The 12,407-nt window shown below is 43.0% G+C and overlaps 1 protein-coding gene and 1 long non-coding RNA gene across 11 annotated transcripts in view; one reads left to right on the top strand and one right to left on the bottom strand.

Annotated features, from left to right (window-relative positions):
* Positions 1-12,407, top strand: part of NRP1 (neuropilin 1) — a 140,372-nt gene that overhangs the window by 106,808 nt on the left and 21,157 nt on the right. For 5 of the 10 annotated variants that reach the window (XM_067030368.1, XM_067030369.1, XM_067030367.1 and 2 more), the window contains 3 exons: positions 1,624-1,955; positions 6,221-6,365; positions 10,308-10,391. In XM_067030368.1, coding sequence (XP_066886469.1) covers positions 1,624-1,955; positions 6,221-6,365; positions 10,308-10,391 — 561 coding nt within the window. Of the gene's footprint in view, positions 1-1,623; positions 1,956-6,220; positions 6,366-10,307; positions 10,413-12,407 lie in introns of all 10 variants that reach the window. The other 5 variants (XM_067030364.1, XM_059056372.2, XM_067030366.1 and 2 more) reach the window with 1 other exon arrangement.
* LOC136793865 (uncharacterized) overlaps positions 1-12,407 on the bottom strand; it is a 38,231-nt gene that overhangs the window by 19,140 nt on the left and 6,684 nt on the right. The window lies entirely within an intron of this gene.

Genomic DNA, 12,407 nt, shown 5'->3' on the forward strand with positions numbered 1-12,407 from the left:
ACATGGAGAGAGTGGCTTAATGCTAAACTCTGGGCTGCTTCCTGTATGGTAGTCATATTTCTGAAAAGGGAGGGTTCAGGATAAAGGATAGAGTCATTTGAGAAGTTTTCAGGAAGAGCCTTAAGCTGGGTTTGAAAGTCTGGGCAGAACTCACCTCTGTCAACAGGAGGATGAGGGGGCAGCAGGAACATTTTGAACAAAGGCAACGATGAGAATTCTCTCTGTGGTATGTGGCAAGAAAATGGATTACTGTCAGTAATAGGAAGTAGAATTAGATACCTAGGATGAAGCCAAAATGAGGGTGTTGAAAAACCAGATTGAGACTTTTTATAGTGTTCCATAAATAATGGAGAGCCATGGAAATTTTTCAAAGATCTCTCTCTTTTTTTTATTGTGGTCAAATGTACATAACATAGTTTACCATGCTAACCATTTTTAAGGATACAATTTAGTTGCTTCAGTACTCACATTATTGTGTAACCATCACCACAGCACATCTTCAGAACTTTTCATTATCCCAAACTGAAACTCTACACCCATGAAACACTAACTCTCCACTCCCCCCCCCCCAGCTTCTGGAACCCACCATTCTGCTTTATGTCCTTATGAATTTGACTCTTCTAGGTACCTCATATCAGTGGAATCATGCGGTATTTGTCCTTTTGTGTCTGGCTTATTTTCCTTAGCAATGGAAGACTTTTGAACATAAGAGTGACATCGCAAAAAAAAAAAAAATTATGAAAAGCGATGTGGGTGTTGTTGATTCAAAACTGGGGTTTGAGAGGGTAAGTCAGGAGACCACTTGGCATGTAGCCATGGCATCAAGACGATGCCAAAAGAAATGAAGATCTCAAGACTTTTTTTTTTTTAACAAAAATATGACAGAATTTGGTAGCAGCATAGGAATGGAAAATGGAAAACGGAAAGACAAGATGACCAGGCAGGAACTAGCTGATAGTGGTGATTCTACCCATTAAAGTGCAGAGTTGGATAAAGGGATTTGGCGTCGAGGGGAAAGGACTGTTTCTGTTTGGACTTGGGACATCTGAGTTGACAGTGGGATAGTGCAGAGTTCTCATGCAGTTAGAAATGGGGGTGGGGAGGACATCTGGGGGGAGGATGGGCCCCTCCTTCAACGCTCATTCCAAAGGTTCCCCCACCCCCGGGAGGGGGCCCTCCTGCCTCTTCAAGCTGAGCCCAGCACTTTCTTTCTCTTCGCCTCCTCATCGTCTTCTTTTTGCTTTTGTTTTGGCAACTTTCCTGCTGTTGGAATTATTGGTTTACACATCTCCAGCCCCGCATAAACTGAACCTCCATTGGGCAGGGCCTGTACTTGATCTAGGGATAACTTCCGGATACCAAAGGGACCGAATGTCAATACTTTGACCTTAAACTTGGAAGAACTCAAAAAGGGAAGAAATGAATGTTATTATCGAAGATTTTCTTTACCGGACTGTGAGTGTAGGGCAGGGAGTGTGGGAAGAGGGGGGAGCTCTGCTTTAATGTCAGATGATCCAGACGTTTGCAAATGTACATGAACGCGTACAGACCACATTTTTACTTTCTAAGCGTGGAGACTTCTAGAAAATCACTTTACATCCCCTATTCCGTTCCCCTCTCTAGATTATCCTTGCTCTGGAATGTTGGGTATGGTGTCCGGACTTATTTCTGACTCCCAGATCACAGCATCCAACCAAGGGGACAGGAACTGGATGCCTGAAAATATCCGCCTGGTGACCAGCCGCTCGGGCTGGGCACTGCCGCCCGCCCCGCACCCGTACGTGAACGAGTGGCTTCAGGTGGACCTGGCAGAGGAGAAGATCGTGCGGGGCGTCATCATTCAGGGGGGCAAGCACCGGGAGAACAAGGTGTTCATGAGGAAATTCAAGATCGGGTACAGCAACAATGGCTCGGACTGGAAGATGGTCATGGACGACAGCAAACGCAAGGCCAAGGTGAGGCCCGGGTGGGTCCAGGGGGCCACTGCGGTCGGAATTCAGAATCTCTGTGCAGACTCTAATCTCTCCGTGAGCGCCTGCCCCCAGCCTCCTTCTCTCACGCATCCCTTAAGTGTATTTTTAAATTTTAAAAAAAATTTATTTTTTTATCGAATGAAAGAGTCTTTAAATTCTGTAGTGCTTTACAAGTGTCAAAAGTTTCATAATTGTGCTGAAATACACATAACAGAAAATTTGCCATCTTAACCTTTTTAAGTGTACAGTTCAGTAGGGTTAAGTACATTCACGCTGGTGTGCAAGCCCATCTCCAGAACTTCCTCATCTTGCAAAACAAACTCCGCCCCCATTAAAGAATAATTTTCACCCCCTCTCCCACAGCCCCTGGACAGCCACCATTCCACTTTCTGTTTCTAGGCGTTTGACTACTCCGGGAGCCTCATGTAAGTGGAATCAGACAATATTTAGCCTTATTTTACTTGGGATGATGTCCTCAAGGTTCATCCATGTCATAACCTGGGTCCGAATTTCATTCCTTTTTAAAGCTGAATAATATTCTATCGTATGTACAGACCACATGTTGGGTATCTACCCATCCACTGACGGACACTTTCATTGCTTCTAACTCTTGGCTATCATGAATAATGCTTATGTCTATTTCTTATACATTGGAACCTTTCAAAAAGCAGTTGGCTCTTGAGGATCTAGTGAAAAAGAAATATTCCAACCTTCACCCGAACACGTGGCATAATTTTTTTTTTTTTAACGAAACAGGTATTCTTTAGTGATTATGTTTTTCTAAGGCTCTTGGTTAAATATATGTGCATTTCCTGAGCACAGAACACCAACTAGGAAAGGATGCCCCAACTATGCTGCATGGCCTGGAAACTGATTTCAGATTAAAATAAGGAAGAGCCCCCAGAAGTTCAGTTCTGCATGCAGAACTGTATGTGGGTTCTGTATTCAACTGATGATACTTCTCTCCCCTAGCACAATTGGCCTTTCGGTCCCAGTCTTTCGGTTCCTGCTTTGCCAAGGACCTACTCTTTTATGAAAAGATTTTAGCTCATTGGAGGGAATGGGAGTGTGGGAACATGGCTTCATACAGTCACTGGGGCCAAAGGCTTTGCAGGCAGTAGACAAAGCCGGGCCACGCAGCCAGCTCCCGCTCGGCCCAGATGTGGAGGCTCTGCAGAGACTGTCCCTAGGGCTGCGCTCCGCACCAGTGGGCGGACCACCTAGAGGGATGATGCTGTCGGATATGTAAGAATTCCTCTCCCATCTCGTCCCCAGTTAACTTGTGGTTTCTAAAACATTTCCACTGTTTTTTTATTTTTTTTTAATCTATGTGCAGCTACTTTCTTACTTGTGTCCGTTTCATTTTCCCCTTTTATGTCTACCCCTCTTGTTTTGGTAGAAGAAAAAGTAAAATAAACATCAGAAACTGGAGTTCCCCTAAGAGCCGATCTTTTCTGAGTAGTTGTGAGCCCTGTGGCTTTAGCACCAAGTGTGAATATGCTGCTAATCAACAACTTCCCGGAGCTGCTGTCGCATGGCAGTGTGAGCTGTTGTGACACGTTCTTCAACATTCGGTTCCTAAGAGGGAAAGAAAACAAATTGCCATAGGCTTTGGATGGGATGCGTCTTATGCTTCCTGGCCTTTAGTATCTAATCCACTCCTCTGCGATCAAGTCTAAAGCTGTCACTCCCTTTGTAGGACATCGCATATAGCCTTCACAAGAAGCCAGCACACAGCTTTCAATTTTAACAAAAAACTCCATTCAAGATCGGTTGAATGTGTTAGATGTTTTCTTAAAATATTTCATCCATCATTATCATGTCCTTATGTATTTAAACCATAAAAGTTTCTAAATTGTTTACATGGCATCTAATCTCTGATTCCTAACATGTCCTTCCCCTGGAATAAAATCTTCAAGATGAAAAAGGAAACTGGTTAAACCTTCCATTTAGGAGCAGTATTTATTTCTAAATTGCACAAAGATAGTTAAAACATACTATATTTAAACTTGCAAATGAGGATTACCTGTTTAGGATGCCAACTACCTTTTACATATGGTAAAGGAAGCACACTGTTTTGTGTTCTAAAACAGCACTTTGATGGATTTAAAATCCTCTATGCCCTCGCCTTACTTCCTACCCTTAAATAGTGCATGATGGACAAGGTACCTCAGAGTCTTTGAATCAACTAGACTTTTCAGGGGCAAATAAATCTAAATACTCCAAGCCCTCTTCTTCTAAAGCATGGTTAGTGAAAGGACACAAAGACATTTTGTAAACAATCCTATGTTAGCAAACTTAGCCCAATTCCATATGGCCCTCCCTTGCTAATATTCTGCCCAGTTCATCACTGACAACATTTATAATGTATTTACATTGTGCTAATTCTTTGCTCAAGGTGAAAGTAGGAGAAAAGCCTGGGACTCCGTAGATATAAGTGCTTTTCTCTTAAGAATGTTGGAGCTATGTTAACGTACACAGAACTTGCATGTGTAGTAATACTATTTTTACTATAATTAGTATCTTACTGAGAACACTTAATTGGGCCTGACGTTATACGTCAGATTCTCAATTAATGGCAGCAACTGCAGTTCTATCAAGAATGCAGAGGCCTCCGGTAATGAATTTACTTTTGAAAATGATAATAGCAAACTTTAATTGAGAGAGGTTGGTCTGTATTAGCCCCGTACTTCTAGATTCCTGGAGGATTTTCTGAATTGGAAAAGGTCAATTAATTTACTTCTAGAACTCAGAAAAAAACTCTAGTTATGTCACAACCTTCCCAATTATCTTCTCTTACTTGTGTCACCCATTTGGCCAAGATATTTCCACCACCGAATGATGGCATCTTTGGCTGGTTTGTGATGTTTTGACCCAGGTCTTGGGCAGGGTTCCCACTCCTGATGGCTATGGCCACCCACTCAATACAGTCTACCAGATTTGGAAGCCCAAATCCCAATCCAGTTAAAGAAAAGGCAATGAAACTGAATGTGTGGCCATGGAAATAGACCTCAGTGTCCTAGACTTCAGTGTTATCATCTATTAAAATGAGGAAATCAGATTAGATTGTTTCTAAGGGCAGCGTGGTGAAGGGCGCCAGATAAGACTGGTAGGTCTGAATACCAAGGTCATGGGCAAATTACTTGACCTCTCTGTGCCCTGCCTGTAAAAGGAGGGCAATAATAGAACCTACCTCTTGGAGTTGTCTTGAGGATTAATCGCGTGAATACATTTTAAGCACACGGAACAATGCCTTGCCACGAGTAAACATCACATGATGCTTGATATATAAAAGGACACTCCCGGTGATAAGGCAGTTTGATTTTTCTAATCCCCTCCCCTCTTCCCATTCTGGACAGAGTTAGGAATGATGTTGGCAGAAGAGGATACAGAGAGGCTTATCCATTTCTTAAAAAATAAAACAAGCCTAGTCATTGCTCTATTTTCTTATGATTCCACTCAAGGATTTTGACCTTCCTGTCACTGTAAAAAGGAAAACAGAATAATCCAGTGGCAGGAGGGCAATAACGGCCGGGTTCCTGAACATGTCACAGTGATGTCAAGTTAGGAATGCTCTTCAAGCGGTGCCAGCTCACTGCAGTGCAACCAGGCATCAGAACATCGCTTAGCGGTCAGGTCACTTTCCTAAGATGAGAAAGTCTTTTATCTACAAATGCCTCCTTTGGTGGTACTGCTTAAGTCAACAGCAGTTCCAATGGATTGGAATAACCCAAGTTCTTGGTTACAGAGTGCTTGAAGTACATGAAATTTACTATCTCCTCCTCCAGGAATGGAATTCCTCGCTCTTCTAGAGGACGGAGTTTTAGCAAAACCAGGACCCACTCATTTAAGAGAATGTGACAGGAGTCGTTATTGGAAATGTGGTGTCTGTTACAAGTTCTGAAAAATGGCAGGCTCCCTTCCTGAGTTTTCTTCCTCCACTTCAAGGAAGTGGTAAAAGTGTCACTTCTCCCAGGCACATCAGACTGTCATTTAAAAATGTGTCTCATTAAAAATCCTCAGCTTCTGGTCTAGCCTCAGTGTATCCTCCAGAGTTTCTAAGAAACGACATCTGTCACTTCTTAGAGAAGGTTTAATTGTTTTTTCCCTTCTCATTTAGGAAAGGAATGTCAGCCCTTTACGAAGTAGTGAGGCCCATTTCTCTGCCCTGCTAAGAGTCCCAAAGGAAGGACTTTTCTGCTGAAAGGGAGGTTTTGTTAATACCCGGTGTTCTTCATACTTCACAGTCTTTTGAAGGCAACAACAACTATGATACGCCTGAGCTACGGACATTTCCACCCCTTTCCACGCGGTTCATCAGGATCTACCCCGAGAGAGCCACTCACGGCGGACTAGGGCTACGGATGGAGCTGCTGGGCTGTGAGGTGGAAGGTAAGCACGATTTCCAGAGCCCACCCCCCGGTTCCCCAGATGGTTTATTTCCTTCATCCTGCACTTATGTCCCTGACGGTGCTGCTGCAACTTGCCCCATTTCTCCTGGGTGATCCTGTGTCTCCTGTGCCTGCTGGTCCGTAAGGCTCATCACCTGGCGCCCTGCACGACTTATTCAGCAAATATGCTACTGAGCCTCATTTCTCCCTGTTTCAACAGGAAGACTTGTAGACAAGCAGCGTTCTCCTGTCCCTGAGTGCACGCTGCATCATTCCCAGATCTTTCCCCTGGTCCTTTGTCTACCCCCTTGGGATTCGTTTATCTTCTCATTTGACAATGGTTACTGAGCACAAGTTCTTTCCCAGACACAAAGGAGGCACCAGGAACACAAAGGTCTATACGACGTGGACCTTACACTCAAGTAGTTCAGCATGGATGGAGGTGGTAGACCAACACATCAGCACTTGCTGCCCCTGGGCTTTGCCCCTAGAAACCGTGCCCATCCTTCAGGACTTGGCCCCGTGCCCTGTCTTCCGTAACAGTGTCTTCACATCCTAATTTTTTGTGGGTTGTTTCCATAACACTCCTCAGATTCTGTGGGGTTGTCTTCTTTGACTTTTTTTTTTTTTAATGATGTATTGTGAAATTCACATAACATAAAATCCTCCATTTTGTTTTTTTAATTATTTTATTTTATTTTATTTTATCGTGTTGTTGTTGTTGTATTTTGGCCGCACCTCGTGGCATGTAGGATGGTCCCTGACCAGGGATCAAACCCAGGCCCCCGCAGTGAAAGCTCCGAATCCTAACCACTAGGCCACCAGGGAATTCCCTAAAATCCACCATTTTAAAGTAAACAATTCAGTGGCATTTAGTATGTTGACAATCATTTATGCAACCAACACCTCTATCTAGTTCCAAAACGTTTCCATCGCTCTGAAGTGAAACCCCCTACCCATTAAGCAGTCCCCCTCCCTCTCCCTCCCTCAACCCCCAGCGACCACAGATTGCATGACCTTCTTAGTGTTGTTCAGAGGTCCGAGTCTGGTCCAAGTTGGTATCTGCAGTGTTGACCACCACCACATACTAGCAGGAAGCAGCATTTGACAGGCTGAAACATCAAGACATTATCTTGGATGAATTTTTGTTGGTGTTTTTTTTTTTTGGTTTGGTTTGGCTTGGTTTTGGGGTTTCTTTGGCCGCACTGCGAGGCTTGAGGGATCTTAGTTCCCCGACCAGGGATTGAACCCGCACCCCCTGCAGTGGAAGCACAGAGCCCTAACCATTAAACCACGAGGGAAGTCCCTTGCATGAATTTCTTAGGCTGCTGCAGAGAAACAAAACTTTACATGAGATAATATATATAATGTACAGTGAGGTCTGTTTAAAGATAGGCTTAGGTTATCATAGGAAGGTCATATCAAGGACAAATTCACTTCTCACACTGACCTCAGAACTGCACTCTCCTCTGCATTGTTTCACATAATGAATGAGATGAATGTTTGAAAAAATGATATGATGGTTGCTTAGTGTACTATTTAATGCTTTTGTGCATTGGAATTCCCATCTGCCTTCAATTTGGGCATAAATGAGTAACCTTATACCAACTTTTTCATCCCCGTGAACGTCTTTCTCTAGGTTAGTGCAAAGAATGGCTGTTGTTGGTACCCAGATGTTAATCCATTGAGCATATGCTCAGAGCTGTTGGGAAGGATGCCTCTTAAATATCACCTTCTTGGGATTTCAAAATTATTTGTGTTTTGAGCTACCCAAATATAATGACATTCCTGAGCACATTAAATGTCATAAAACATTTCTTACACACTGAAGAATCTTAAGCTATAAATCACCATCCTAGTGAATAATTCACAGCTGCTTTCCTACGTGTTTATTTAAAAGGAGGCCATTATCTCCGATTCTTTATTAGGTAGTTGTTTCCATATCTGTAGTTATGTCCCAGGACCTCTGAATCACCTAGTCACTGTCACCGCGGACCAAGAATGCCCATGGGCCAGGACTCTGGCAAAGATGCCAAGAAGAAGAAGGGATGCGCAGGCTGGACCACCTGCAGCCACATTCGTTCAGCTGAGCAATGTGGTTGCCTGGGAAAAGGGCGTCTGCCGCTCCGATGCAGGACTTTAGCCTCCATTCTGGGAAGCGACGTTGATTTGGAAGGTGGGATGAACGGATGGTTGAAAAGACCGAGCCCGGTGGCAGTTTGCCAGTGTCAGCTCTGTGGCGAGGTTGCAACGGTGGTGAAGGGATTCGCTGCAGCTGTTTGCAGGCACTCACCGAGGTGGGGAAGTTGCCCCGAGCCACACGAGGAGCCAGCATCCGGGGGAAGTATTGTCAAAGCTGCTTAACACAGTTGGTGAAAGGGAGTGAGTTTTTCTTCTCCCTTAAAACGATTAAGAGGCCCTTATTAAATACTGACTTTGTACCTTGTGCTACAGGAGATACCCAAAGATAGAGAAAGAGGGTGAGGTGCCACCCAGCCATCTCAGAGTCTCCATCTTATTTGGGGCTAGCGCTTATGTTTAAGAAACAGTTAGAGAACCACAGAAGATAAAATATTTTCAAGTAGTAAAATTGGGACATCACTTTTTACTTTTTCAATTTAATCCCGTACTACCCTGGGCCACTTCCAGGGCAAAACTTCTCCCTTTTAAATACCATAAGGAATGTGGAAAAACCAGCAAGATGAACAGAGAGTCTGAAAGTGGCACGTTACCATAGAGCAAAGGCAGCTTAGCAAAGGCAAGCTTCTGGATTGCCAAAGAGGATTCTATTGATTCAGCGTTAGCAGTAAGCAGAACCCAGAATATGTGTGTACGCATTTTACAAAGTCTAGTTTGTACCCCTAAACGGTGTGAACATTACCTGTACGTGGTGATTCCCCAATTATTATTGGTGTGTGTTTGGGGCAGTTGAGGAAGTTGAAACTAGCTATGTTTCTACATTTATTATAACTCTGCTCAGTCCTTTAGCACAATGACAAACAGGGTCAAATTTTTATTGAGAAAGCAGCAGTTACCAGCACATTCCAATTGACCAGAAGCTATTAGAGAACAGGCCCCCCACTCCCATCATCTTGTCTGGTTTTCAAACATCAAGAGAACTGTCCATTATCTCAAGTCATGTAAAGTGAAATGTAATGCCGAAAACTGTAAGATATTAAACAGATTGCAAAAATGAGTAACAGGCTGGAAAAAAAAAAAAGACGGAACTAAATTTAAAGAACTTCAAAAGCAGTCTTTGATTAATGTTGGCTACTTTTCAACTACAAACTCAAAGCTATGGGAGTACCTGCCAGCAGTGGAATGTAGTCCTCTGGGAGTTAAGGTAAAATGACCCCAGGGAACTGCCAGACACCTGCCTTGGCTCACAATCTGAGAAGCTTACTTAGAGGGAAATGGAGTCACTCTTTAAAAAAATAAAGAAGTAAAGAACAATATTATACTAAAAATGAATGCTGAGACTCCCTTTTGGGGAAAATATTACAAGATAAACTTAGCAAACTTAGTAAATACCAAGAATATAAAAGACAAGTGAGTCCTCTAGCACCTTGAAAATGAAAGGAAAAACAGTTTCAAGCCAAATCTTTATCATCAAAGTTCCCAACTTCAGGGTCATGAATAAATAACCAGTGAGAATACAAGAACTTTTCAGAAAAAGGATGTGTATGTAGATAACAATGTTTAAAATGCTAAGGCAGCCAATTCTACGAAGGAGATACGGATCAAATACCAAAACAAAGCAGTCCCCAATGCATTCTGCAGAATCCGAGTATATATTTCGCTCCTGAAAGAGAGGCAAACCACGCTCCCGGTCTTGTAACCACAGATTAGAGTTTTCTGCCAAAGCATTAGCGGAATCAACAGCAGGGGCGCTGGAGAATACATTTCAGAGGTGTGAGAAAATAATCTTTGGATCTTGTTTCAGCACCTACAGCTGGACCGACCACTGCCATTGGAAACCTGGTGGATGAATGTGATGACGACCAGGCCAACTGCCACAGCGGAACAGGTGATGACTTCCAGCTCACAGGTGCAGAAACCATCTTCATCCCATTGCTGTGCCATCTCAGTCCATGTTGTAGTCGAGACCCGCTAATTAACGTGTTTGTGTTTGCGGAAATCCTCACGGCGGCGGCAGGCGGGAGGAAGCCTTGCCAAAACACTTGCATCTTCATTTCCTCACGTCGTCATGTAAACAAATTGTCCTTCACAGCCACAGCCATTCGAACGATAATTTTAGCCATTTTCAGAGCCAAAGGCTAGGATTGTCTTCATTGGATAAGAATTCCCCCATGGCTAAATGTAACATAAACTGATTCTCATCTTCGACCTCCACCCCCTTCCGAGATAACATATGCGCCACCTGTACACAACCACACGCTGGAGAACGTTTATTTTCATTTTCTGACAGGGATCAAAGTTTTTGAGTGGATCCTTTATCCAACTAATTAATGACATCAAGCTTATATTTGAAATGCAGCTTTTAAGTTAGGATTTTGTGAATCATTTTACATTAAAATTTACAAAGGCAGGATTTGTTATTTGACGTCACCACTGGCAAATATATCAGGGATGGTGTATTCCACGTGCCTCACCGACTTATTTAGAGGATTACTCCATGATATTCTAAAACCCTAAAAGCTAGAAAGTGACCTTCTCTTCTTCTTGGACTGGCAAAGGAAACATTAAGCAAGTGGGGAAATGGGATGCCACCCTTTGGAAACTGGCCAAAGCACTAGAATTATCACCCTATTGCTGCCAAAGGTACCGTGGGACCTTTACTGCTACCCAGATCAAAACACAGTTTCTTACAGCACCTGACTCTCATTTTACATTAAACATGAGCCCGTGGATGCAGGTCTGTATTTTTACCCAAAAGGGATTCAGGAGAGCCCACGTAATTCATTTTCATGGGCGAAACTGAAGGCGTTACCATGTAACTTCACAATAGTGCCATGTTAGTAGCTAACGCATTAATGTAAAATGTGGAAGGAAATGTCCCACATTTCCAATTACTTCAAAAGCTCTCTTCTGAAGGAGCAAGACTGCTCTGCACCCTGAGATGGAATAAGGGGTGAAATCTAGCTCAGAAGTTCAGTACCATGAACTGAGTTTACATTTAAATCCTACCTCCTAAGGGTCTCTGCCTCCAAATTTCCAGGATAATTGCTTACAGTGGAATGGCCAATAAATGTCAAGTGGCTGTGGGCTTTTGAAAACAAATCTTGTATATAAGTAGTTGCAAGCTACAAAAATTACTCTAATTAATGCAGAGGGCTTTTCTTTGTAAGATGTCAAGCTCCAGCTAAAAAGCTTATACAGCTGATGTTAAACCAGAGTACCAGTCTGGTGAAACAGGTCCTACAGAACCTTCCCAAGGTCGCCTGTGAACACTCTGCAAACCTCAGGCTTTTTGCAAACCCGGTCACACGTCCCATCTGTAGCGAAAATCCTCATAAAAAGGAATGTCTGCAGTCATCAGGAGACTCCCCTGTTCAATTACCCTCTTGAGGAGAGGTTCTTTCCTTTATAAACCCTAAAGTGGTCAGTTAATATTGATTAGAGACAAAGCCTCAGATTTATTCCTCGTGTCAGAACAACCAACCTTCTCATTTGTGCATTGGCTCATGACTGAATCAACTGAAACCTAAGCCTTTGAATGAAATAGGGTGAGTCTGTTAGCCTGGAGCAAATTGTGTATGGCCCCGAGTTGCAAACCACAGAAAATGGGTCATTTTGACTGCAAACACTGACAGTCCTTTAAAAGTACAAGGTGATAGTTTATCTACAGCATTTAAAATCATTTATTGGGTAGATAGAAAAAAATGCATTCTAGGTTTTTTTTTTTTACATATTACCCTGGCAAAAAAAGTCATTTTCTCAGGCCAGCACGTTTGTTTCAATAATTTGATCTATGCGTGTATATATCAAGAACTTCTGGGGGTGCTGATAAGGCTCAGTCTATTCCCCCGACAAGAAGAGGTGATCTAAGAAGACACTCTCATGCTTTGTATTCATTTACTGC

This window comes from Kogia breviceps, chromosome 3 (genome assembly GCF_026419965.1).
Source record: "Kogia breviceps isolate mKogBre1 chromosome 3, mKogBre1 haplotype 1, whole genome shotgun sequence".
NCBI lineage: Eukaryota > Metazoa > Chordata > Mammalia > Artiodactyla > Physeteridae > Kogia > Kogia breviceps.